Below are 27,584 nucleotides of genomic sequence, written 5' to 3'. Positions count from 1 at the left end.
AGCCCCATTTATCCACTTCTCTGACTCTGTTTGGTGTCTCTGTTCCTCTCCCACCCTCTCCCGCTCACCTCCCCCCCTCCCCCACCATCTGCCCGTTTCTCTCCATGGGGACAAGCTGCACCTCTTTGTCTTTTTGCCATTAACCTGTTGACTGGTAGAAGAGCAGTTCTGGTGCTTGTCAAGGCACGGGTGACTGTGTGGCTGGTGGCACGGTGGCGGGGAGCAGGTTGGCTTCATGACCTTGCTGCCTGGGTCCTGGGATCCTGGCTGGGGAGCTATCTGCTAACAGGACCCCCCTGGGATTCTGGGGAGGGGCCAACCTGCTCCTTGGGGGTGTGGACCACCCACCCACCATCTCAGGTGTTCAGTGATCAGGGGGCGTGGCGTTTCTCCTGTGTCCCCACTCCCACAACCCTGGGTGGTGGGATGGGGCCAGAGGGCGCCGAGGTCCCTCACAGACCATAGTCCACGACCCTCCCAGGCTTGCTCTGGGAGCCTGCTCCCCCTTGATCAGCCCAGACCCTGGAGCCAAACATGACTCCTCCTCCTCCTCCTCCTCCTCCTCCTCCTCCTCCACACGTCACTTGGCAAGTTCCACCCAACCAGGTGATTCAGTGCGTGGTGCTGAGTGGTGTGGGGTCCTGCAGGCAGGGCTCTCGTGGTCCAGTTACTTGACCGTGGCTGTAGAGCGCCCTGCCCATCCCAGCCCCTCGGGCTCAGAGCTCAGGCCCTCGGAGCTCGACAGAGGAGTGGGGACCGCTCTGATCACCCTGCATAGACCACACACGTGCTCTTTGTGATGACTCGATTGAGCCTCCACTGCCCGTGGAGGTTGGGGGCCGGGCCACCCCAGTTTTCCCCTTCCTTGCCTGCTTTGAACAGAGGAGAAGAAGGCTTTGAGATGGGCCAGAGAAGACCCTTTCAGGAAGGAGTGTCTCCTCCTACCTTTGCCAGGCTGTACTGACTAAACCCCAGCCCGGGAATCCCCAGCCTCCCTGCTCTGTGCTAATCTGAGTTCCCTGGGGACTTCCCTTGGGCCTCTCTGGGGCTGGGGCTGGGGCTTGCCCAGGATGACACAGCAGATGTGGCTGCCGGGCCCGGGACAAGGTGGTCTCCATGCCGTCCCTGGTTGGGATTGGATGGTCTCCCTCGTGGACCCTACTGAATCCACCCCAAGGCCTGGCTCCTGGGGCCTCAGATTCCTGGCAAGGAGGCCTCACCCAATCCGATATCCAGGATGGTCAGGAGGAGGACAAGGACAGGGCCCGGCTCTGCCACCCTGCACGGCTTTCCCTTGAGTAGTTGTACAGGCAGCCAGAGCTCTGTTCTTCCCATATACAATTCTCATGCAGCTGATGGTCCCCTTGGAAATAGACAGTCATCAGGCTCTTATGGATCTTTCAAACCCCCTTTTCTCCCTAATAATCCCTCTTCTGGGGTGGTATTGATTCCTAGCCGCCGGCAGTCTCTTGGTATGCCAAGGCCCAGTTTGGGGTGGATAAATTGCTGTGCTGTCATTTTCACGCAGCAATTACCCGCTCTGATTCCTCTCCTCCCAGCCCATGCGCCAGCCACACGGCCACCCGCTTATTGACAACATACTCAAGGCCAGGCCACCTGGGCAGGGGGCCCGCACACCCAGGGGGCCGCGGGAAGTTGGCAGGAGCGGAAACTTTGGGAAGGCAGGCCTGGTGCCTGGCTCTGGGCTGGAAGGCTGGAGGGAGGCAGGTCCTCAGGGCTGTGGCTGCTGGGTGGAGACCTCTGCACCCCAGCCGTGGAGGGGGCCCCCAGGAGCATGCATGTGGCGTGGCCTGGCACCTCCTGTGACTCACCGTGCCCCTGTGAACAGAGCAGGCGTCAGTCCACCCAGCTTCCTCCCTGAGCCTTTCCACCCCCGGCGACTCCCGAGGGTTTAGAGCCTGTACCCCGCTTAGTGCTCGGCAAACATGTTCCTGACGGCAAATGTCTCAGGCCTTGCAGACCACGCGGTCTTGGTTACAGCCACTCAACATCGTCGTGGCCCAGAGGCAGCCACAGACCACAGACAAGCACTAGTGTATCCTGATACGACTTTACGGACGCTGAAATTTGAATTTTATGTCATTTTTCACATGTCACAAAATAGGATCCATTTGACTTTTTTTTTTTTAATACTGAAAAATGTAAAAGCCATTCGTAGCCGGTGGGCTATAAAAACCAGGCAGTGGGCTTAGATATAGCCCACGGGTCATACTTGCTAAGTCCCGATACAGATGGAAAAAGGCCTACGAGGATTTGTGACTCCCCACGCTCCTCCTCTCCCCATATTCCAGACGCGGAAGCCCCCACTGACAGCCACATAGAGGAGGGCGCCCTGTCATGCATGTGCCTACAGTCCCTCTTGGGAGTTTCTGTATAGTTTACTTGTGGATAGAGAGGTGGTGCTCGAAGCTCCGCGATTCACAGTGGGGGGTCTGGGCATCGCAGCTCCATCAGCTCCATGTGACCTTGGACTGGTTATTTCAAATCTCCAGAGCCTCCGTCTCCCCCTATGGAGAGCGGGGAACAGTGTGGGATAGAGAATGAAATAGTCCCAAAGGGTCTTCCAGCTGTAAGAATAGTGATTCGTTTATGACCGATTTCTCAGCCCTTGTTTCTTTGTCTAAATGTGTTTCGAGAACCCTGGTCGGAAGGCCCCGCCTCCTACCGCAGGACTCGAGGTGCGTCCTCCCAGTCCGTCTGGCGCCTATCAGCTCTCCCGCTCTGCCTACGCGTCTTGTCTCTGGAGCAGCTTTTCTGGGGGCTTTTCAGGAAGGCTGAGCTCAGCGGGCGCCCGGCTGGGCAGGAGGCCGAGGAGATAAGGCCAGCCAGGGCCTGGCCACTGACACCTGGCGTGAAATTGAAAAGCACCAGACTCCCGCCTGCACAGCCCGGTGCCCCGAGTGAGAGAAGACCGGAATGGTGAATGAAACCTAACCGCCCCCAGCCTGCCCGCCGGGCTGGGCTCCCGGCCCCTCCTCCAAGCAGAAGTGCAGGATGCCAGCAGCTCTGAGCAGGGAGCCCCTTTCCAGGGGTGGCTTGGAGGGGACTTCATGGACCCGGGGAGGTTTTAGTGGGAGCAGTGGCCCCTTGGGTTTGGAGGCAAGAAGGAGTCACTGGAGAAGGGGGTTGGTGAGTGTGTAGCCTTTACCCTTGTGGAATTAGGCCCACCCACAACTTCTCAGGACAGCCTGGTACACAGACTCGCAGAACGCTCCTGCACTGGCCCCATTCCACAGGTGAGGGTAACGAGCTCCAGAGAGGTAGCCGTGAGGCCCCCAGTGTGCAGGGAGTCAGGTGCAGGCACAGGTCCCCGACTCCTGGGACAGCGCTCTCTCCTCTCTTCTAGAAAGTTCTGATCCAGAACTTGTCGCCCTCTGGGTCTCCTGTCCTGCACAACTCTGTCATCCAAAAAGCCCTGGAAGGAAACAATGCTACAGTAGGCCTACGGGTGGGGCCCGGGCAACCCTCTTCTCTTCTCACCCTCCCTGATAAAGCACCCAGAAGAGTAGGATAGATGTTGCCAATGACCTTCCCAGGGTCCAGCCCCCAGGGGCACACGGCCAACTGCATGCTTATTAGGGTCCAGGCTCCACCAGTGCTGCCTATGCCGGGTGGTTTCCTGTAAAAACACCAATTCATCATAGATGGTTCCGGTTATAACCATGTGAGCAAACTGGGGGAAAGACCGCCATCTTTCTGTCGGTGACTTGAATTTTCCCATGAATCCTCATACTTCTCCTGACCACTCTGGCAAGGGAAAAGTTCTCTGTTTCCATTTGGCAGATGGGAAGATAGGGGCCCAAAGGGCTTCTCTGATCACCCTCAGAGGTTCCAGGAGCTGACTGGCCAGGGTGACCTGAAGCCCCCAGCATCCTGTGCTCAGCCACCCCGACCTCATGATGAGGAGAGGGGAGGGTCTGCCAGCAGCTTCTGCTTCTGAGTGACTCTGTTCTCCCAAAGCTACTGAGTGCTGGAGGCTAGAGTGAAGACTAGCAGATGTAATCCTAGGGCTTCTTGGAGAGCTAAGAAGAAGAAAAAAGGGTGAAAAAGGCAAATTGGAGGCGAGCACAGGCTGCATTTTCCATCACTATGCCCCTCTCCTGCCCTAAGGGGCCAGCCTCGTCCTTGAGGAGCAGGGTGAGGATGAAGAAGCAGGTCTCAGCTTTTAATCAGAGTTACACTAGTTGGAGCTTTCCTCTTTCACCTGGTTTTATTATAGCTATTTTTACTCTAAGGTGAGAAGTTAATGTTCCTGATTTTTACCAGACTCTGGTCTACGTGGCTGCCATAGACACAGGCAGGGTGGATGAGAGTGGTGGAAAAAAGGGGGGTGGGGGTGGGGGAGAAATCAAGTCGAATAAACTCACCTCACCCAACAGACCGAGAGGGTGGACGGAAAACAACTTTAATAACAGGGGAAGCTTCCAGAGGTGGGAGCAGGCTGGTGAAATCAGGCCTAATCAGCCCTAGCACGAGGGGTGCCAATCACCCCCAGCGCCACCAAGGGGAAGGCCACACGGAGAGTCTCAGAGCTGCGGGCCACGGGAGCCAGACAGAGGCAGTCAGGGCACCGGCCTGGCCCCCTCGGCCTCCTCTGGGTTCTGGGTGTCGAGGTGGGGGTGCTGGCAGAGAGGTTAACCCATTAGCGACAAGACGAGGGGAGGCCCCCAACCCTGAACACCCTGCCCACATTCTGGCATTGAAGCTGAGGTCACCAGTGCCACAGACAAGGCCCTGAGGCCAAGACCCTCAGCCCACCAGGAAAATGACAGTGCGGCTGTACCTCCTCTCTCTCCACCTTCAAAGGGAGTCCTGTCATTCTAGTTGACTTCTCAGCCAGTCCAGCAAATGATGCTCTGGTTTCTTCACGATTTGGGAGTCGCGTTATGGCTAGATGCACTAAATCCGAAGCAGGTAGTGACTAGTCCGTGGCCAGGGCTTGGGAGCCACCCGTGACTGGCACATGGCGTGACCCTGTGTCAGCCAGGAGAGGGGTCAGGGCTCCCCACTCTCACCATAGCAGTGGCAGAGAATGAGCCCCATCCACCTGGTCCATTCCTGTCTCAGGAGAGGCTGGCGGCCTCCGCGCACACCTGTAGCCAGAAGCCCCAGATGTGAGATCCAGAAAGCCTCCCCAGCCTTTCCCGGCCACAGGTGGTCTCATCTCCTCAGGCCCTCTGGAAGGAAAAAGGAGGGCTGCAGGGAGGAGAGGCAGGATGGGGGCACGGGTGCCCCAGGCCGTGTTTCATGTCCCAGGGACAGGAGGGTGTCAGGGAGGGGATGACGGGGCACGTCCCTGGCAGAGGTCAGCGGCCTAGAGCGAAACCCATTAGGCTGGTCGTACCCACCCTTGCGTTCCATTCAGAGTGACCTGAGGCACTCACACCTGCAGCTCTCAGCCCGGCAGCCAGCACCCGCTGGGTCCCCTGGGTGGGGGTGCAAGCGGACATTTTCCTGAATAGGGGGCACCTTATTCTCTAGGAGCCTGTGCCTTTTGCCTGGTGCAGGTCAGATGTCACGTGTCACCTCCCTATCCCTTCGCTCAGTCAGAAATAGCTCTTGAGGGCCTACTGCGTGTCAGGCACTGTCCTCAGAGCCGCGGACCCAGCCCAACAAAACCGACGGTCCCTGCTTGCTGGCAGCTTTCTCTTGTGGAGTAGACCGCCTGTCCCACACATAAATCTGTGTCTGTTGGTGACAAGGGCCATGAAGAAAAATAAAGCAGGCAAGGGGCTTGAGCAGAATCTGTGGCCATCGAAGCCTCCCGGAGGACATCAAAGCTGAGACCTTGAGGAAATGGAGCACACACTCCTCGGGGGCGGAAGGGTGGCAATGCCAGGCAGAGGCCACCCCGCACCCCACACCCCACACCCTGCAGCGTGAGGGTGCACCAGGAGGGCTTCTGGAGAGAAATGGACACCGAGGGGTGCACCAGGGCCAAAAAGAGGGGGGTTGGCGTCTTGTAGAGCTGGGGTGTCCAGGCTTGCCGGTCTGAGGACCTCTGGCCCCCGCAGCCTCATTTCCCCTCTGATCTGATGGCCGTGGGGCTCTCAGACTCAAGGCAGGGACGTCCCAGCCTTCTGACTCCTATCCTCCCTTGTCCCCCTCTCCTCTTCGTCAGTGGTCATGACCTTCTCACAAGCGCCCCTTCTCCATGTTTACGTCAGCTGACTGTGCCTCTGTCCAGAGTATCTCCCCTCTGCCTTTAAAGCTTGTGGACACACCAGTGGAAGAAATGGGGGAGGGGGGCGGGGAGATCTGTTCATGCAGAGAACAGATATCAAATGGCTGCTATGTGCTAGGCAAGGGGCGGTCCGGGGAGGGGGCTCTGGCAGTTTGTAGGATGGACACCCAACCCAGGTTTGGGACTTAGGGAAGACTTCCTGGAGGAGGTGATAATAAAGTTGAGACTGAATATGCATAGGAGTTTGCCAGTGTGTCCTCTGCACCGCTGGCAGAGGAACGCCACTCGATACATACTAGGTGCTCAGTAATTATTTGTTGGACAGATTAATGAATGAGGAGTAATGTTCCAGTCAGGAAAACAGCCTGAGCACAGACCAGCAGGTACCAGATCCAGGTGGTGGTGGAGCTGGGAGCCAGAACTCACATTCCGAATCTGCCTGTCACTGGTGTCCTCAGATTTCCTAACAGATCAGCGTACCAGCACCACCTAGCAGAGTCTAGAATGTTGGAGGTGCTCAGTTAGTATTTGCTGAATGAATGCAAGGGAGAGATTTTGGAGCTGGTGTTTCCCAACCAGCCCACAAGATAGGATGAGTAGGGTGTCAGGAGAGGGGTGTCTCTCATTCAACAAATGTTTAGCACCAGCCACGTGCTGGGCCCTGAACCAGATGTGGCTCCTCTCCTCCAAGGGCTTAGTGAGGGGATCAGAAGGGAATAGAAGAGTCACATAATTATAAGGTGAGATTTGAGCCCCTCCGAAAATCCCAGGGGGCCAGTGCAGCCAAAATCTGAGATAGACTGGGGGGTTCAGAGAAAGTTCTGGAGGAAATGGGACTTGGCTGAGTAGACACGACTGGGGGTAAAGATGGGAAAAGAATTCCAGTGGATGGACAGCACCGGTGGCTCAGAGGCCGAGAAGCACCTCGTCCATGCGAGGAGGTGGAAGAGGGCCCCGGGACGCGGAGGCATACGAGAACGGGAGGGCTGCTGAAGGAAGGGGGCTGGAGACCTGGGCCGGGCCGGGTGTGCAAGGTCGTGAAAGGGATTCTCTGATGTTGATCTGAAGGTCAGCAGGGAGCCACTGGGTGGTCGCTGGAGCACAGGCCACACAATCAGATGCAGGTTTCAAAGAGTTCATACCAGGCCCTGGGGGAGCCCCCTTGGCAGAGCCCAGGCGGGAGGCCACAGCGGCGGTCCAGACAGGCAGATGCTGAGAGGGACAGATCAGTGTTTGGGACAAGAAGTTCATGGAGGACTCGGATTTCTGGTTTAGCAACCGGATACAGAGGGAGTGTGTCGCCATTCACGGAGCCAGGGACACGGTTTCCAGGAGATTTTGAGTTCATTCTTAGACGAGTTGAGTCTAAAAGCACCTTTGTGATGTTCATGTGAAGCAGGCAGTGGCTTGTTCAGAGCCCCTGGGGACCTCCAGGGCAGGTGGGGGTCCCCTGTACTGCAGCCACAGCTAAGGAGTGGGTCAGCCTGTCGGACCCCTGACTCTGTTACTACAGAGGCCAGAAGGGAGGTTCAGTGGCATGGGGTCAGTCAGTGCCTGGCCACTACACTCCAGCTTGCCCAAGGCCTGTCAGTGGTGTGGTGACGGAGTGCATTTCTTGGCACCAGAATAGATTTGAGCTTAGCAGTTGGCTCTAAGTGCTTTTTGCTCTGACGTGTGGAAATGAGCGCTCTGGGCAGCGGGAGGGCTGGGATGGGGGAGGGAGCCCAGGGACGGGAGCCACAGACCGCGGGGGCCTGCTGCTTGCCTGAATAAATACATGTTTCCCTGACAGCCATATCACAAACTGTCACCTTGGTGGGGAGTGGGGGGTGGGGGTGTTTCAGAGAGGCAAGAGTGTGTCTGTGTGCGGGTAGTAATGGCCTGTGGGTTTGTGCTCCAAAGTCCAGTGGCGTTCGAAAACAGGAATATCTCAAGGTCCAGGTAAAATGGACAGAGCCTGGCAGCTTCTTCTCCCTTCTTTGTCTTTCTACATTTAGCAAAGATCTTGGCCAGAGGCATCAGCTCTTCTCCAAGCTGGGATCTGGGGATCGGTGGAAGCAGAATCTGGGATAGGCATTGAGGTGGGCTAGGAAGAGGCAATTCAGAGCCCCTGGGGAACCAGAGGAAAATAGTATGCACACATAGCTGCCTTCTAGATCTCTGGGGTTCAATGCCAAACCTGGCCAAGGACACAAGGAAGAAGGAAGCAGTACAGTTCCCCGGGAAGTACTTAGTGGTTGATGTTTCTTTTAGAGGAACCAAGGAACAGCTTTTGTATAATAAAGACTTCACTTAGGATCAGTGTTGAGCAGCCCCTTATTCAGTGGCAAAGTCTATTCCTGTGGGGAGGTCATTGCCTTTGCCACTACTGTGGGGTGTAGCCTCCGCTCAGGCAAAGCCTTTGGAGAGTTCTCCTTGAGAAACTAGCTCCAAGCACGCTTAGACTGGCTCCGTCTTGCCTCGCGAGAAGTGACAGGCTGCCTGCAGTCCCTGTAATTGGTAGCTCACGAGGCAGAGACAGTAAATAATTGTTCCACAAGTTTCGAGAGTGAGCGTAATTAGTACAGTTAACAATCATAGGTGATCAATTGGTTCATTCAGTACCAGTGTGAATGGGGGAAAATGTGAGCCAGAGAGGAGGCTGGAGTCCCCCAAACATCTCACCGTGGGCCGTGGCCCACTGCTAGCCCACATCTCCTAGCCAATTGGCATTAACCTTCTACAGCGAGGACTCCTGGGGCCAGGGTGGAGGGAAGGTCAGAGGGCAGCGGCCAACAGGGTTGGGCCACATAAGCAATATCGCCTGGGTGAAAAAGCTGGATTTGGCTCCCATGGTGTTTTACCTGTTAGCCAAAGGTCAGAAAGCTGTTGTATGAGATAAGACAGGCCGATTGATTCTCGTAGGCGGGAGGGAGAAACTGATTCGTGGAGTTCCAGACTCCCTGGGTTGGAAGGATCCCAACAGGTCATCTGACCGACCTCTTGGCTATCGAGCTGAACGCCTCTTGGGCATTCACGTCAGAAATTGGATCTGGTTTTAAAATCCTCCAGGGAGAGACGTTCTAAAACAGGGGCAGCAAACAGCCTTAAATCACGTGTCAGCGCCAGTTCATGGATAGAAGCCGCATAAGAGCCCTGGGCTGGGGACCCCAGGCTGAGTCCGGGTAATCGCGCTGTGATCTCAGCACCGTCTGCCCTGCGTGCAGAATGTCGGAGGGGCGGTCTGGGGGCCAAGGATTTGCGGCACTAAAGGCCTCCTGAGTCATCCAGGCCCTTCTGGTGCTTTCTTCCAGTGTGGTTTCCTGGAGCCCTCCTTATAGCCCTTTAGAAGTAAGACTGGTCCTGGCCTCAGCTTCAGGGAACTGGGAGAGTGTGAGGAACAACCAGGGTGGATGCTGCAGACCCAGTTTGTTTGTTCCTTGCTGGCTCTCGCGAGATTACAGCCCGAAGCCCTGGGCAGGGGAACGGAGAGCAGCGAGGGGGCTTGGTGCATCATCCAGGCGGTCCCTTGTCTCCACCAGGACACTGCCCCTCCCTGCAGAGAGCTGGTGCATTGGGAGCTTGGGAACCAGGCAGAGCTGAGGCCCAAGCTTGGCCCGGTCCTCACTGGAGCTGTGGATAAGTTTGAGCTCTCACACCGTATTTTGTGCCCTTCACGATGGGACAAAACCTCTGGCCCCGGTGAGGACTGCAGGGGAGAAAGTGGTTAAAAGGTCTAGCACAGTGCTGCTCCTTGGGCCTGTGTCTTCTGTCCCCAAGACCCTCGGAGGCTTGAAGGCCAACGGACGTGGGGAACCTTGGAGAACAAACAGAAAGCTGTTGTTAGCTGCACCCATTCAACCCTCATCAAGCCAGGCTCCACCCCTGGGCCCTTTTGTTCTTAGTCCTTTCCCCACTGCCCGTTCTTAGGGACAGAGAGTGTACACTGGGGTGGGGGGGAGTGGATATGGGGGACCCAGTACCAATCACACCCCTTACACGGAGTCCCTAAGCCTGGAGCAGGGCTCTGGGGAGGGAAGGAGTTCTCTGTGGGTTGAGGTGGGAGGAAGAAAGGGAAGAAAAGCAAGTGCAGGGAAGTCTGGAAGAGGCTTTTCCCTTCTCCTGCCACAGAGCCAGCCACGACCGGCTGCCCCCACCCCCAGCCAAAAAGCGAAGGCTCGCTGGCAGCAGAAAACATATACACATATTTGCAAGCTACAGTACAAACGAGCCGCAAACCTAATGATTCGTGATTATTATTTGAAGGGTCCCACTGTTACAGATTTATTTGTCATTTCTTGTAATAACACCAACGGTAATGAATTCATTTGTATTAATGTGAGTGTCACGCGGACTTCCGTCGAAATTCCGCATTAATTAATGTACCATTAAAACAAAGTGTCGCCCAATTAATATCAAATGGAGGTAAGGCTGCCAGGGTCCTCTTCATCTGGGTTTCATTTGTAATTCATGGTATTAGCACCCCTGCTTAATGAAAGTCATTTGCAATTCCTGCCTGTGGTCTCTTCTACTTCCTGGGGGAAGGCCAGTGTGCCCTGGGAGCTGGCACGCCCTTTCACCGGGCACCCTGGAGCCAGGAGAAGCAGAGACGGGGAGCTTTCTCAGTCGAAGTTGGTCTCCACATTCATAATTCCAGGAAGGGCTTGGGGAGACCTTTGGAAGGTCCTAACCAGGTTGATCGCCAACTTGAACCACCAGGAAGCTGTGTGGAGCCACTCTCTCTGGGTTCTGTGAGGGAAGGGAAGCTAGTTTCTTCCTTCCTTCCTTCCTTCCTTCCTTCCTTCCTTCCTTCCTTCCTTCCTTCCTTCCTTCCTTAAAAATTTACTATTTTAGAGAGAGTGAGAGAAAGCACATGAGGGGGGCAGAGGCAGGGGAGGGGGGAGAGGAGCCAAAGTGGGCTCTGTGCTCACAGCATAGAACCCAATGTGGGGCTCAAGAGACCATGACCTGAGCTGAAGCCTGATGCTTAAACGACTGAACCACCCAGGTGCCCCTTGGCTGGTTTGTTTCTTGGTCAAGTCTGGTCTTAACAGAAGGGCCATGGGTGCCGTAGGACTGCCTTACCCTGGGCAGAGCAGAGTGCTTTGGGGATTCTGGGTCTCCGTCTTTTCCCAGGTCAGTCTAGTGACCCCCCCCGCCCCCCATGGTTTTGTGCGCCAGGCTTCTGGCTGTCTCCAAGGCCAGTGGCGGAGCCCACGCGCCTTGCTGTACCAGCTGCAGTAGACCAAAGAATCGGAGCCCCTGTCGTGTTCCTCGCACACCTCCCTCAGAGGGCGCCCGCTTCCCCAGATCTGTGGGACCAGGTGCTCCCTGCCACCCCAGCCTTTAGAGCCCTCACGGTCCCCTACCATGGGAACGTTCCCAAGGACAACAGAGAGGGAACATACCTCCCTCCCTCAGGTATGTTCCTTGGGTGTCAGGCTCTCCCTGGGCCAACCTTACCCAAGCAGGAGAGTGTCATCTATGGCTATGTGACCTCCATCAAGTCCCCTCTGCATTCTGGGTCTCAGCCAGTTCCCGTCTGTAGAGTAGTGACTGGGAAGGGCAGCGCTCTACCCTGGCCTTGCATGAGAATTCCTCGAGGAATTTAGAAGCACAGAGGCTGNTGATCCTAATGTGCAGCCATGGGGGTGAAGCCCTGGCCTGGGTGATTCCTCAAGTCCTTTGTAGCCAGGCTCATTCCAGGCTCTACCTCTGGACTCTCAAGCCATTTCCCAGCCCCCCTCCCCCACCCAGGCCCAGTGAGCTCCCGCAGCTGCCCTCTCTGCCTGGGTCCTGGGCCCACCAAGCCCCTCCCTCCAGCCCTCACCAGCCTGCGGCTCCCCTGTAGCCCCATGTGTGGCCTCCCCCAGTCTGCGTGCCCTGAAGCCCCTGGGCTCTGAGTGACAGGTTCTACTTATCACATCACACTGCCTAAAGGGCTGGCAGCATTCGCCATCGGGATTGGGGATCAAACAGGGAAAAGCACACCAGGCCTCTGCTGCCTCCTTTATCCACCCCTTCAGAACGCACACCCCAGCTGGGGACAAAGGGGCACACGAGTAGGCGGAGCCTGAGGGGCACGGGGAGGAGAGATGAGCAGAACTTGTATCACTTGAGCTGTCTCCTTATTCAGAATCCATTTATTAGCCTCAGCTTCCCATAGATGTAAGGCCTGCCCTAAGGAGATTTGCATATTCATTTTGTTTAACATGATTCATCATTATGTAGGGGAGTGAATTTGGGGGTGGGGAGATGGAGACCCGTTTGTGAGCCACGGAGCTGTGCACAGAGAGCTCAGGGCTGCATCGGAGGCACTCCACAGCCAGTGGGCTCCGTTGGGACAGAGTGGGGTGCCTGCCACCTGGGTTTCCCTCAGCCTTTTATCCAGACCTTTTGTCTCTGCTGAGGGCAGAGCAAGGACTTCACCCTTCAGAAGCATCCCTTCCCCTTCCAGACCTCTCCACCAGAAATTAATGTTTGCAAAGCACTTTACAGTTTATAGATCCTCACACCCACCCCAGGAAGGAATAACATTATGATAGAGCCTAAGATATATCGAGCATCAATTTTGCACTAAGCACGCATCATGTGTTCTCTCCCGTGAGCCTCATACTAATCCTGTGAGATAGGTTTTCTTATTCCTGTCTCACTGTAAGGAGACAGAGCTTCAGAGAGGTTGCCTAACTTCCCTAAAGTCACACAGCAAATAAGGGCTGGAGCTGGGACTCAAACTGTACTTCCCCTGGTGTGTTTGCTCTTTCAGAGCCTCCTTTATTGTGTCTGCCTTCCTCCCCGTAAATAACTACCTGTAATTGCTCGTAACCATTTCTCTTTCAGAGAGATGAAGAGTGTGAGTGTGGCCAACGTAGTCTTGAACTGTGTTATTCAATAAATGTGTTTAGGATCGCTGGATGAAAGAGCATGACAGCTCCTGATAACTAACTCTTACACTTCCAGCCCCTTCCTGGTGATGTCAGACACTTGTCACTTTCTGAACCCAGAAACCCTGGATGGCCTAAGTCATTCTGTGTCAACCCCCTCACATATCATCAGTAGGCCATGGCACTTAGCCGGAATGACAGGATTCCCAATTCCTCAAGGTCATCTGGGCCATATCCCTGCCTCCCAGACCTGGTACACTTTGCTCACTCATCACTGAGAGTACTATAGCATGGTGGTTAAGGGCTTGGGCCCTGGAGCAGCCTGCCTGGGTCCGATTCCCAGGACTCCTGCTTATCACCACGTGGCCTCGGACATCTGGAGAATGGGAATGGGAATGTCTGCTTTGAGGCTTCCATAAGGACAGTACAAGATAATGCATGGAAAGTGCTTAAAACAGGGCTGACGTCTAGGAGGTCTTCAGTAGATGTGAGTTATTACCTTAAACCCACAGAAGTCTTTAAAAAAAAAAATCCAGAGACTCCATGCATCTATTGATTGTCATTTTCCAGAAGGTAGCAAATCTCGACTACCTCGTGCCTCAGCCAATCCTTGTCCCTGTTCAGAACTCAGCACCCTGCAGTCCTGGGCTCGGACAGTGTCCAGCAAACCTAGACAACCCAGGCTCTGTCCTCCAGGGTAGCTTTTTAGAGAGAATTCTTCTATAGGTTGCATCAGACCTTTCCCTAATTTTTTCTCTTAAAATTGTCTACTTCCACAGAAAACTTTGAGTTTTCAAAGTATTTTCTCCTCTGTTAACTGATTTTATCTCTCCTGAAGTGCTATGTGGAAGGCAGTGCAGGAATTGTTATACCCATTTCCTGGGTGGGAAAACCGAGGCATCCATGTTTGCGTTAATGCTCTGTGACAACAGAGAAGGAGGTCCTGCAGGTGGCTATTGGAAAGCCGGAATGGGACCCAACATTTTGGGACTGTTGTTTCTGGATTTTTTTTCCCAACACGCATGGGGAGTAATCATCACCCAATGAATGCTTCCTGCTCTCCAGAAGCTGGTTTCTAAGTCCCTGGTGGGGGAGAGTGGCCAGCGGCTCCCGGGAGCCGATCACCTAACTTCCAAGTTGAGGAAGGGTATGAGAGTAAGGCTATGCCTCCGCTCTGTCACTCCTCCCACAGCAGAGAGAGGAGCAGAAGCCGGTTCCTGGAGGGAGGGGGCGGCACTGCCTGGTGTTCAAAGCAGCATGTTGTTAGGGCTGGGGCCGGTGTGGGCACAGGGTCTGCCCCACCATCATGGCCCCTCTGTCCCCTGCTCTCGGCACTTGGCCTCCACTCGGCTGCGGGGCTGGCCGGCCAGCTGTGCCCTGTCCACGAAGCCCTGTGCTCCCGCAGGTCAGCAAGTGAGAGGGTGTGCCTCTCCCTGTCTGGGGGATGGCAGGTGCGTGGACAGCCCTGGAATGCAGTGCGAATGGGAGGTGGCACTTGGTGGAGGAGGTGTCTTGGAACTCTGCTGCCATTCCTTAGACAGGAAGGCCACTGGGCTGGGTCGGGGTGGGGTTGCTACAGTGAGGAGTGAGAACAATGGCCTGGGTTTCCTTAACCTCTGAGTGAGGAAGAGCGGAGCCGTTGCACACTTCAGGATAATAGCTCTGAAAATCAAGGTTCTGAGAAGGGAGGGAGGGCCCAGATGTCATCTGTCTGAGGCTTTCTCAGCCCTGCACACCCAGTATGTGCGTGAAGGCCAGAGCCCATGTGTGGGGGGTGGAGAGAGAATGTCTCACCCCCAGCCTGGGCACATGTGCCTAGAGACCTGGGGAGCCAACAGCCTTTTCTGGGAAGGGAGTGTCGCCTCTGTATACTGGGCCATGACGCCCGCCCTCTAGGGAAGATATCAGAAGGAATTTGGATGGAGGACACAGAGCACCATGAGCAAAGGCTGGAGGAGGGCCCACACCCTGGGGGCTGCCCTGTAGAACAGTCTCATCGAAGCAGGGTGGCTCAGTGGGGCAAAAACAAAGCTGAGTTTAGAGAGGGAAGCTTTGGTCTGACTGTGGTGACCGTCAAGGCCCAGGAGACCTTGCCTTGGAGGTAAAGGCGGCCAGTGATGTTGTCCGAGGAGGAGAACAAGCTGGGAGATTGGTACTCTCGGGAAGTGACGTTCTGGGATCAATTACAGGGTCACAGCCAAAAAAGAGGAAGGGCTGCAGTGGACCAGCCGTAGGGAGATACATTTTTTCTACTTTTATATTAATTTTTATCAAAATCATATTTGCAGGAGTTTAAAAGTCAGATGGGAAAGCCACGTCTATAATAAAAACGTCAGTGCCCTGTCTTGCCCTTTCTCATTCCTGATTCCCACCCTGAGATAATCTCTTTCAATTTCTGATCGTTACCTTCTTATTTCCGAATTGCACGCATGCGCATTTTTTTGGTTTTACATATTCCAGCTCTGAAGGATAAGAATGGCACGTTTTCCCCACCCTCTACCTCCTCTTTGGGGCGCATGCGCACACACCCCACTGCTAACGTGCTCCACCCATCCCCCCGACTTAACCAGAGCCCACACAGCATTTAGTGTCTACAGCATTGTGATTGTGTACGTATTATTCGAGCTATGCCACATAGCATACTGTAATGTTTTTAAAAAATCCTTTTCTGTTTTCTCTAGAGTTAGTAATTGCCTCTCTTTTTTATTTGTTTGCTTAAGGTTCTGTGAACCTGTCACTTATTCTAAATATTCTGAGGTGATTAAGTCCTTCCTCTCAGTATATTAAAAGGGTATTGATTTTTTATCAGTTTGTATTTCTCTTGGAAGCTTTCCCCTTGGAGCATCCATCTTCCAACTCTGGTCCAGACTGGCTGTGCTCTGGTTCGCTTTGCTCTTCTAAAGGCTGAGTGGCTGAAAACACTTGTGTGGGGCATGGGGGATGAGAGGGGGTCACCCAGAGAACTTCTTTGTCTCTCCTACACGGGTCCCATATTTTCCTCTTTCTTGGTTCTCATTTCGGTGGGAGAACACCCTTCAGTAATTTCCTGAAAGGGGGCTCATGGGAATTTTTTTTTTTTTACTCTATTTGAAAAATGTGTTTAGAATAAACACATATTTGTTGATAGTTTAGCCAGGTATAGAATTCTGGAATGAAATTGTTCTCGTCGTGATGTAAAGTCATTTCTCCTTTGCCTATCATGTCACTGTTAAGAATTTGGGTGTCATTTTGATTCCTGATCCTTTGACTGTAGACTTTTGTTTTCTCTCTGAAAGTGTCTCAAAATTATTTTTTTTTTAAAGACTCAGTGTTTGGAAACTTCATAGTTTTGTGCCTCAGAGTGGGTCTCTCTTCGGAACACAGTGGCCTTTTTCCATCTGGAAACACGTCCTTCATATTGGGGAGATTTTTTTTACCTACCCTCTCAGATCATTTCCTCCCCTTCATTTACCCTGTTTCCTCTCTCTGGAACTCCTATTAGTTGGGTGTTGGGTCTTCTGAACTGCTTCTCTAATTTTCTTATTTTTCTCCCCCATTCTCCATCTCTTCGAGTTTTGCCCTACATTTGGAGAAATTTCTTTATTTTCCAGCACTCCCTTTGAGTTTATCAGTTGTGTTATCTCTTCCTCTTAGAATGTTCTGATTTCAAAGATGCTATGTCTTGTCTCTCTAAGGATGTTAAAGACACTTTTGGGGCGCCTGGGTGACTCAGTCAGTTAAGCATCTGACTTGATTTCAGCTCAGCTCATGATCTCATGGGCTCCGTGCTAAGTGTGGAGCTACTTGGGATTCTCTCCCCCTGCCTCCCTCTCTGCCTCTCTCCCACTCATGTGTGCACTCACATACACGTGCCCTCTCTTGCTCTCAAAATTATTAAATAAACGTTTTAAAAAAGATGCTTTTGTTATTCCTTCCCACTGCCTCCCCACCCCACCCTTGTCTGTCTTGCATAGTAGAGGCTCTTCTCACATGTTTCATGGCCCCTCAGTTGTCTGTTTATATTTAAGAGCATGTTCACATTTAGGCACGTGGAAGCCCGCTGTGTGTGTTAGGGCAGGGTAGGGTGGAGTGCTCTTGTCAACCAACAGACTTCACTATGGGCTGATTTGGTGAGGTCCTAGCTGTTCCTGTGCAAGAACTCTACCACGTTAATATTTGTGTTTTCTCTTGGGCCAGTTTTCCTATCTCCTGCCTGGCTGTCAGTCTTCAAGAGGCTGACTGGCTGAAGAGGCCTGATGGGGGATGAGAGCAGAGGAGAGATGCAGGTTTTCATTGGACCTCCCTGTTTTCAGTGCCTCATCCAGCTCCCGGCCTGGGTCCAGGGCCTGACTAACTGAGCCCCTTGAGAAAGTAGACTTCGTGTCTTCTGCACAAGTCGGGGAAGACATTTGGGAGTTTGACTGCTCTTGAAAGATGTGCAGTTGGTCTCCCTGGTTTTAGCATCACCTAGAATCTCGAGCTTCTGAGATTTTCCGGGGTTCTGAGCTGCCAGCCTGAGCTCTGGCTGCCCCTGTTTCCTAAGGTGGTCGGATCCCCTCTGTTTCCCGGTTCCAGGATTTTGTCAACATGTCTCATCCACCATTGCCACCTCTCCTGTTCTTTTTGTCCTTGTGGCTCTATGCATTTTTAATTATCATCGTGTCATTTGGGGGAGGTGTTGGGACAAAAACAGAAATAAATGGATGTGTTCAGTCTGCCATGTTGAACAGGAAGTCCTGATTCTGTTAAAACATTTATTGAGTGCCTTCTCTGCGCCAGTGACAATGCCGGGTGTCACTGCAGAGGTGGCCAAGGCAAATAACAAAGAGAAAACGAGGGATTTGAGGAGGGTTGAAGGAAGAATTGTCAGGCGCTGGTGCCTGATGAAGGACGGGGGGCAAGAGAGGGAGCAAGTCCAAGATCTCCCTGGCAGGCAAAGACCCTCACAGACATGGGGAAGTCAGGAGGGGCCTCCGGTCTGCACGTGGACGGGGGCCTCCCTGGGATTCAGATTGGGCAGTGCACGGCCGGAGGCCGAGAAGGAGGGAGGGACTCAGATGGGATAGCGCGGAGCTGGCTCCGAGGAGTTCTGGAATATCTGGGAAAGTTCTCAGGTCACGTCAGGTTGTGTGGCACTCAGAGCTCAGCCCTTTGGGGCTCCTTCTGCCCACAGAGCTGGTGCCTCCACCCGGCAGTCTGCCCGGCTCTCAGAGCAGACGCAGCACCTTTTGGGGTCCGGCGCACATCATATGAGAGAGAGCAACACTGGTAGAGAGAAGGGACGTTGTGAAATGATGTCTTCCTGACTCTTCTGCAGAGAGACGCGCTGGAGGGTCTGTTGTCGCTTGCGGGCTTGTGCACCAGCCACTGTGCCCTCTCCCTGACCAGGAGGGGACCACCTGAGACCTCCATCGGGGCCCAGTGGGCACTGGCCTCTCCAGGTCCCCCTCAGAGCACTGTTTCTCCCTTTGGACCTGCTTTTAGCTGGAGCTCGCACACTCTTCCTTGCCTCTTTGAGAAAGAAATACGGTCCACACCACCCCCAGACTCCATGTCTCCCCTTTCCTAAGCTGGAATGCCACCAAACCTTCATGTTTGGAATGACACCCTTCCCAAGACCCCAGTGGGCCCCTGCCTCCATAGTCCCCAACGAAGTGGTACCTGGTGGCATTCGATGGAAACTATAACACCAGCGCCTCCCCTTTGGCCCAGGAGCCCCCTTGTCAGAAAGGCTTCTCCTTCTGACTGGACTTCTTCTTGGTCTGGTGGGAGCCCATTTCCTGATTCCCAGTGGAAGCACGCACATTTCAGGATTCTCTCTTCCTTCTGAGTGTTTTGGGGGCGCTCCAGCTCCCCATCAGCCTTCCTCTCTCCAGGGCAAACAATCTAGAGCCCCCCTGTCCTCGGCTCCCATGTCCTTCCCAGCCCTTCCGTGGGGGATAGTGAATGAATCAGCCCTGCTTGAGCGGGGACCCTGAGACCACGCTCCATGCTATGGTGGTCCCTGAGGTCTGGGGACATAGAGATGACCTGAATCCCTAATTCCATCACTTCCTTACAAGCTGTGTGACTTGGGACGGGTTGCTTCATTTCTCTGAGCTCTGATTCCCCCCTCCCCGGAAAAGGAGGTGATGAGATAAGATCTGAGGACCACCAAGCCCCCTCCCCGCCCCCACCCCACCTCAGAGGCCCAGCAGCCCAGCCTCTGAGCAGCACGTGCACATTCCAGGAGCGTCTGTTCCCAGCTCCGATTCACCAAGGCGCCTGCACCTTGTCAGAACTCCATCTGTCAGGAATTTATTACTAATGCATTTTATAACAGGCTTTATAATAAGATATTAAAGACTGTGGCGGCATCCAGCAAGCATTCCATAAATATTAATAACGCCTTTAGAGATGGCACCTACAGTGGAAACGGTAGGGCTTCGTGTGGAGGTTGGGTTGAAGATACAAAATGAATCGAATTGCGGAGGGTGCACCGCGCAGATGCGAGGGTATGGTGTGCTCTCCTTTCTCTCGGGGCGCTTTGAACTTTTGTGCTTCTCTTCCTGTGTTCACAACTTTCCCTCTGCAGTGTCTCTTTTCCTTCCTTTCAGTTTCTTCCTCTTTCCTTCCCTCTCTCTTCTTAGGCGTGCTCTCCCCCCTCACCCCCATCGCCCTTTGCTCCCCTGTTCTGCTCTTTCACTGTCCCTCCCTGGTTTCCTTTGTCCCCTGTCACCTTCTGCTCTCCCCCCTCCCCCCGCCCCCTTCCTTATCCTCTCCTCTTCTCTGTTTCCTGAGCCCTCCCTCTCTGCCTCTCTGCCCCGCCCGGCCCCTTCCCCCTTCTGCACTTACCGCCACCGTTCCAGTGAGCACCCCCAACCACCTCTGTAGAAGCCTGGAGTGTAATGTAACTCACACCGCATGTGAGAAGTGAGCTATTTATCATTATTATTAACGAACGAGATCCCTTGCACAGCAGAACTTTCCCAGAGTCTATTCCCTTGTCACCCCAGGAGTAGCAAAAAGATTTATTTGTCTCTGAATTGCACAGGGTGGCCCATTTACAGCAGGTCCATCAGAGGTGGTGTGGAGATTCACCGGGAACTGGAAGAGGCTAGGGGGGGAGAGGGGGCTGCCCCGCCTGCGACCCGCATGGCATGGCGTGGGCCCCTGCTGAGTGGGACCGGCTGGCAGGGCTAGGGCTTTGCAGGGCCGATGCCAAAACACTGCTCCCTGCCTCCCAGGAGGCATGGGCAGTGCCTTTGGGGAGATTCCCCTTGAACTGGCCCAGGAGCTAGGAGGGAGGGGCGGCCTGGGCAGGAGGAGCGCTGGCTCATGGAGGAAAGGTGCTAGGAGCAGAATCGGGGCAGAGAAGCAGACCCGGAGGCCTAACTCAGGAGCAGGAATAATCACGCTCCGTGGAACCTTTCCTCCGAAGATCAGCTGCTCCTTTCCTTCACGAAGGTGAACTCCGAGCCAGGTCTGCAGTCAACTTGTGGGGAGAGGTTGCCCTAGAACGAGGCAGCTCACCTTGGCCGGAATGGGCCTTTTGGCCCTGGCTCCACCGCTCAGGTCCACCCTCGCAGCTGTAGACCCCTAACCCCCAAGCCTGGACTCCACAGGAGTACCTGCCCGCCACCCCCACCCCCATCTCCTTGCCTCCAGGGGGCAGGGCCTGGCTTTGTAGAGCCTTGCTCCTCCAGGCCTGTCTTGGCTGAGCGTCTCAAGCCCATGATCACTCCATCCCTTGCCCAGCCGGGCCACCTCCACATTCATGCTGATCACTGCAATGATCCGAATGGATTTGCATGTTAAAAGGAGCGTCTGGGGAACGCTTAAAAAGGAGAGGGAGCCCACATTCGTGCATCTAGGCTGTTTTATTCCTCTCCCCATTATCACCTCGCTTGCCCCCAGCAGTCCAGGAGCAACGGGAGGGAGCTTTGCTTTCTGTGGCCCAGCCTGGGCGTTAAAAGGACGGAATCCCAGCAGGCAAGAGCCTGGGCTGAGCCTGGGGCGGAGCCGCAGGATCTGGGAGGCCTTGCCTGTGGCTGGATACATCCTGGGGGCGCCGCTGGGCAGGGAGGGGCTGAGACCCGTGGAGGACGGTGTGAGCCAAGGGGGTAGCCACAGGAAGGACGGGCCAGACTGCGTGTCTACACCACAGCCAAGGATAGAAAAGGAAGTCCAGACAGGCCCTGTGACGACCAAGGCAGGGAGGCTCTCAGAGGCCCTTGTCTCTGCTTCTCTGTCTCACTGAGCTCCATGATCATCGCTGCACATGGGCTTCCTTGGCTTGCCCGTGGCTTCTCTGCTGCATGGTCACTGTGGCTTCTGCATGGCGTTCTGCTTTCCATGGTGCCCACTGCAGCCCTAACACACAGCAAGAGCCTTTGTCCGGGGTGTGCAGAAAATTGGTGTAACTGGCAAGGCCCCATCTGATTGGCCTATTTGAGTCAGGTGACTAAATCTGACCAATCAGATGTGGCCTAGGTCTGAAGTCGCTGGTACAGACTTGGCTGCCTACGTCCCTCCCCTTGAGCAGAACTGTGGGTCCAAAGAGCATCTTTAAATTGGAAGAAGTGTGGGCAGGGAGGCAGTGGGTGGCATCTCTGGGCAAGTAAAGTGCCGAATGGGAGTCGAGGCATCATATTTCCAGTTGTGGCTCTGCCGTTCACACCTGTGGGGCCTACAGCAAGGCACAGCCCCTCGCTTTTATCATCAGTAACTTGGGGAGACTGGACTGGATAATCCCCAAGGCTCCTTCCTGCTCCTACATGCAAGCCATCCTTGAGTGATGCACGATCAGGCCTGGCCTCGTGTTCAGGCACCCTCCCACACCTTCCTCAAATCCAGCCCTCCTCTCCCAGGCCCCCCAGACCCACTGGGGAGGGTCTCCAGAGGTTTTCCCACCCTGAACCTGTGTGCAGCAGCCATGAACCACTCAATGAAGATGTTCTCTTTCTGCATTTTAAAATGCCTGTTTGTTGAAGTTGATGATAAAGAGATTCATTGGCTGTTTTTAATACCCCCTTTTAAATAGAGCTCATCTCACCCTGCTTGTGATGGTATTTTATTGCCATAATAATAATTGCAACAACCATTTATTGAGTATTGTTCAATATCGCCGTGTGCCTGGCTCAGCGAGAAGTTTTTGGGTTTTTTGTTTTTTTCTCACACCTTGTCTCCCATAATTCTTTCTCACACCCCTGGAGGTAGGAACTGTTAACGGCTCCGTTATTACATTTTACCTTATACAGAGACACAGAGGCCAAAAGAGTAAGCTCAATGGCATAAGTTTGAGGTCTTCAGCCAATAAGTGGAAAGTCTGGGACTCAAACTTGAGGGGTGGGTCTGACTCCGCATTACTGCTCTGAGTCACCAAGTTTCTACTGTCTGCTTAGAAGCCCAGGTGCCCCTGGCCTCCTAGAGGGAATCTGTCTGCATAGAAGGAGTAGACCTTTAAAGGGGGCACATCTGCACATTTGCATGAAATAGCAGCTGAGTGCTTGGATAAGCCCCCCGTGTATGTACTGATGAGCAACCCCCCCACCCCATTTCCCTGATGGAGCATGGCACCCAGGACCCGAAATGTAGGAAGTCAGCATTCTTCTCCCTCCAATGGCTTGTCCCTTCTAAGTATAAGAATGGCTCTTTGCCAGGCCCGTTTAAAACCTTTTCTAAGTTATGCAGAAATTAAATGGGTTTTCACTGCAGGGCATGAAACATAATCTAAGAAGGTCAGACACAGGGCCATTCCTTCTTTTTCCCCCTTTCCCCTGTCTTCTTGGATCTTGCTTTTAAATCCTCTGATCAGTTGCCCAGAGAGCCTTTGCCCCGGACAGGAGGGATGCGCGGGTGAAGAAATGTCCCCTCCTCCCTGAGGCAGGGGACTGGAGAGCTGACATTCTAGAGGGAGCCATCCCTCCCCTCTGGGCGCTGCTGGCTCCACAAGGGGTGTGCTCTGAAGTGCTGTCTAGCTGCCTCGCGGGGGAGGGGGGCTGGCTGCTCTGTGATCCGAACATGTCCCTCCCTCTCGTGGCAGAACCCACAGGCCCCGATGGATGGCTCGTTCTGGAGTGTGGGGTTGGCTCCGGTGCTCGCGTGTGCCGTACACGTTGGATCTGGAGGGAGAACTGTAGTTTAGCTGAGAGGCTTGTAACGATCTCCTCGAGCCCCATGCCATTGTGGTGGCACGTGCAGGCGGGGACCGGCTCCACCGAGCCCATGCCAGGGGACCTTCAGACTCCCCGGTATGCGTGTGCAGAGTGCCTGTATCTACAAGGTCCCCAGGGAACAGTTCATCTCCGTTCCAATTTCAAGGAAGAGACAGCTTACAGAGGGTGGGCAGGGCGAGGGGGCATTAAAGGCTGTTGAGGCACGTGGGACCAGCAGCAGCTCTTAGGGCTGCAGGGAGAAAGGGAGGGGTTGGTGCTGCCTGCCTGGACCCCCACTGAAGGCTGCAGCCAGGGCCAGGGCGGGGGCCTGCTGGCCTGGAGCTGGAGGGAGCGGAAAAGTAATTCCCCGGACTCCTTCTCCACCTGCCTCTTTCCCAGACTCCTTCCAGCACCTCCCCCTGGCAGAAGCCAGCCTGCAAGGGAGCCTGGGGATGGATGCAGTCCCCTGAGGTCCCCCTGGGTGGGGAGGGAAGGGGAGACAGAGCAGGGTACTCCGTGCATCTGCGGGGTACAGTCCAGCACGGTGTTATCAATATTCATCGTGCTTCTTGACACCTGCCTGCCCTCCCCTTGAAGGCATTCTTGTCTGTAAGTCCTCTGTAAGGCACCGGATGACAAAATCACAACTGCCGACCTCTAAGCACTTATTATATGCTGGGAAATTTGCACTCCTGAGCTCGTGTGCTCTTCACACTAACCCTAGGGGATGTTATTGACTTCGGTGGACAGAGAGGGGATTAAGGATCAGAAAGATTAAGTAACCCGAAGACACACAGCGAGGCTGGCGTTCCCACAGAGGTCTGTCGATCCCTGAAATCTTAGCACTTGTCCGCTCTGCCGCCTTGCACACTTGATGCTCTTCTGGAGGGAAAGAGAGTATCTGTTTTCCAAGCCACCGAGCTGAGGAGGGGAAGCCTTAGCAAAGGAAAAGGAGGTTCAGAAGCTCCAAGGTGTGAGGCAGCCTGCTGGGTTTGAAAAGTACAAATGGCTCTCCCTACCAAGAAATATTAAACTGATAAGAATAGATGCTACACAGGATCTTAGCTAAAGGCCAAGAAGGGGTGCCTGCCAGGAAATAAAATGTGAAGGAGGAGACAGGGCTGGACCCTGAGGGCCTGTATCCTACGCAAAGGGGCACTGGGGAGTCATGGATGGTGTGGAGGAGAGGGGCCTCCCTGTCTGCCTCCTGTGCTCCGTGCTGGCGGGACAAGAACAGGCTATGAGCCTGTGCATTCAGCCTGACACTTGCTTAGTGACGGGGGAGAATCAGCACACTCAGAAAGACGCAACGGCAGCCCCATAGCATTGCTCTCCAGAGGCCCTTTCCAGCCTCACCCGGGGTCTTATAAAGAATGTTCTTCCCTCAAGCAGATAGTCCCGGGGAAGGGAGGCCGGCATGCCCCAGTGAAAGTGGTACAAAGCAGTGACACAAGGCCCAAGTCATGGCCAGCAGCACAGGCCGGAGGCAGCAATGTGAATGCCTTCCTTGAAAGGAGCCCTACAGGTGTCAGAAGGGACCGAGTCATTATCCCAGTGCAGGAAAACACGCAGGACCAGGAATACTGCTTTTGCCCTCAGGGAGCTGACGGGCTGGTCCCACACCCCTGGCTAGGAGCCATCTCTCGCCTTGGCAGATGACCTCCGCATCATCCAGAGGAGTTAGGAGGGGAATGGGCTTCAGTGTTTTAGAGAAGTCGTTAGCATAGAGCTGAAGCTCATTGGCTTAGAATCCGACCACTTTCTACCACTGCCTAGCTGTGTGACTTGGGCGAGTTACTTCACCCTTCTGAGCCTTAGCTTCCTTTTCCAAAACCGGATACTAGCTGCCCCCTAGAAAGCCACTTGTTACAGAGCCGACAGACCCAGCCCACAGCACAGGACCTGGCACATAACCGCCAAAGGGAACAGGGATTGTTTTCACCCTTATTGTCTGTGCGAAGAGCCTCCTTAGCTTGCCTATCTTCAGATGTGCCCAGAGCTCACTAAATTATGAATCCTTCGCCCCGCATTTGGCCAGCGTGGCCTGTGTGCCAGGCACCGTGGTGGGCGCGGCGGCGATGAGAGCTGACGGTCGGGCAGAGATGCAGACAGGTCCTGAGGGTGTGCCGAGTGCTGCCTGAGCAACTCGTTCATGTCTTCAGAGAGGATGTAGCTGGAACACCCCCCCACGTGCCAGGCACGGTGCTAGGCAAGCAGCAGAGCCCAGTGGCTTTCATGGAGCGCACGTCCTGTGGGGGAAGATAGAAGATATGTGGATGGTGAAAAATGCCAGGGTGACGTGGGAACCAGGGTGGAGGGTGGGGCATGGGCGGGGCTGACCTGCCTTCAGGTTCTAGAAGATTCGGTAAGGATGCAAAATTTCACCAGAGACCCCAAGTCAGAAAAGGGCAGGAGTGTGTGCATAGTGTATAGCAGAGAAAATCATGGCAGGCTCCCAGGAGGTAGTAACATTGGATGGCTCTTGTGGGCCTCTCGTGGCACGCTGCCACGGCCCAGGGACAGCCTGGGGATGCCCTACCCCAGGGCAATCCAAGCAACCTCCGTGCTGCCAGGCGAAGCCCTCAGGGCCCCCTGCCACCTGCCTGTAGTACACCCTTCTCAGCGACCTGCCCTTGAACCTCCCAACACGCTGACTTCCGGGTGCCCCACTGAGCAGCCTGGGCCCGAGGCCATGGGGCGCTCAACAGAGGAATCGGCACCGCCAAGAAACAGGGGTTTGGGGACTTCAGGGCCCTCATCCAGAACTCCAGGATGAGCAGATCATCTTTAGAACGGGTGCTGTTACAGCCCCCAGGAGGCCATCAAAAAAAGGGAAAATAAAATAGATACTGCATTTCAAATTCCTCTGAACCCTCTTAGAATAAAAATGACAAAGCTGCAGGCCTGGTTGGCTGGAGGGAACGCGGTTACTGGCTTTGGGGGAATAGCCGCCACGAAGGCAGCTGCTCCGAGCACTACTCAGCCTTTTGTTTGCTTTGCTTCACCCCCAGAACACGCCGGTGGGGACGCCCATCTTCATCGTGAATGCCACGGACCCTGACCTGGGCGCGGGCGGCAGCGTCCTCTACTCCTTCCAGCCCCCTTCCCTGTTCTTCGCCATCGACAGCGCCCGCGGCATTGTCACGGTGGTCCGGGAGCTGGACTACGAAACGACGCAGGCCTACCAGCTCACTGTCAACGCCACGGTGAGTCCCGCACAGAGCGTCGGCCTCCTCCCACCCCGGGGGGAGCGACGGAACATCAGCGTCCTTCCCTGCTGGTCAAGGCTCAAAGTGACGCTGGCATTGGTCACAGTGGGAACAAGAGCGGTGCTGTGCTGAGCACTCAGATGGATTATCTCCAGGAATCCCCACGACAGCCCTAGCTCATGAGTAATATCAAGGTGCCCATTTTACAGATGAAGAAACTGAGGCACAGGAGCAATCCAGGTGACCGTGGTGACTCAGCAGCTGCACTCCAGAGCCCACAGGACATTCATGGTGTGGGGTGCCCCCTTGCTCTCTGGAACATCAGACAGAGGCGGCAACCCAGCTATGTCCTGACATCACCCAACATGCATCCTGAGTAGGGCACACTGTGTGTGCCAAGCCCCGTGCTGGGGCCTGGGGACTTCAGGTTCAGTTAGTGAGGAGACGAGGAGAGAGAGAATAATGGTCCCATTGTATGGCTGACACTGTTGAGACTCACAAGCCAATGAGTCCGGGGAGCAGGAACTCAAACGTGGCTTATCTGACACCAGTCCAGGGCCCGATGGCCAGAGGTTTCTGAGTTTCCAGAACATCACAGGCACTCGGCCTCTGTCGCCTGCTGTTCCGGAGGGCCCCCGAGGGACAAGCAAGTCACACCCTAAGTAGGCTCCGTCCCCTGAGCTCCCGTCTCTGCCTGCTGCTGCCTCTGTCTCCAGGCACAGCCAGAGCCGTCAGCAGGCTGCAGGGCAAGAGCTGGCCTCTCGTCCCTTCCATTTCTCTTTACAAAGTTCAGGCCAAGAGTGAAACAAATGATTGCAGCCCCCTTCACCCTTTTGGACCCATTTGCCTAACATACATCCTCTGGCCCTGTGTTGCTGCAGTGGGGGCCGCCAGACCCTGGGGATGGGCCAGGTCAAGGGTCCCGTCTGAAAGATGGGGCTCTCCCAGGCTTGGGCAAGGTGGAGAGGGCCCCCCAGAACCAGGAAATGTACTCTTTTTCTGGGGAGCCCATGGCAGGTGACCTTCACATTCTTCCCTTCTCCCCTGGTTGAGTAGTAGTTGCCTGGGCGGTCGTGTGTGCTGCCCTTTGTAAGCCTGACTTCTGGGACCAACAGGGCTTGCAGAAGTGCAGTCTGCTTTGTGCACAGACCTGCACCCTTGCGTGCTCCCTTGACCACCCCCCCCCCCCCCC

The 27,584-nt window shown here is 54.8% G+C and overlaps 1 protein-coding gene and 1 pseudogene across 1 annotated transcript in view; one reads left to right on the top strand and one right to left on the bottom strand.

Annotated features, from left to right (window-relative positions):
• The window catches only part of CDH23 (cadherin related 23), a 370,961-nt gene that overhangs the window by 107,972 nt on the left and 235,405 nt on the right, over positions 1-27,584 (top strand). The window contains exon 6 of the mRNA XM_077778722.1: positions 26,195-26,389. Within this exon, the coding sequence (XP_077634848.1) occupies positions 26,195-26,389 (195 nt within the window). The remainder of the gene's footprint in view (positions 1-26,194; positions 26,390-27,584) is intronic.
• Positions 24,090-24,267, bottom strand: LOC144243600 (U2 spliceosomal RNA; annotated as a pseudogene).

Source organism: Crocuta crocuta, unplaced genomic scaffold, assembly GCF_008692635.1.
Source record: "Crocuta crocuta isolate KB4526 unplaced genomic scaffold, BGI_CrCroc_1.0 scaffold167, whole genome shotgun sequence".
Classification (NCBI taxonomy): domain Eukaryota; kingdom Metazoa; phylum Chordata; class Mammalia; order Carnivora; family Hyaenidae; genus Crocuta; species Crocuta crocuta.
This window is presented reverse-complemented; position numbering and strand designations above follow the sequence as displayed.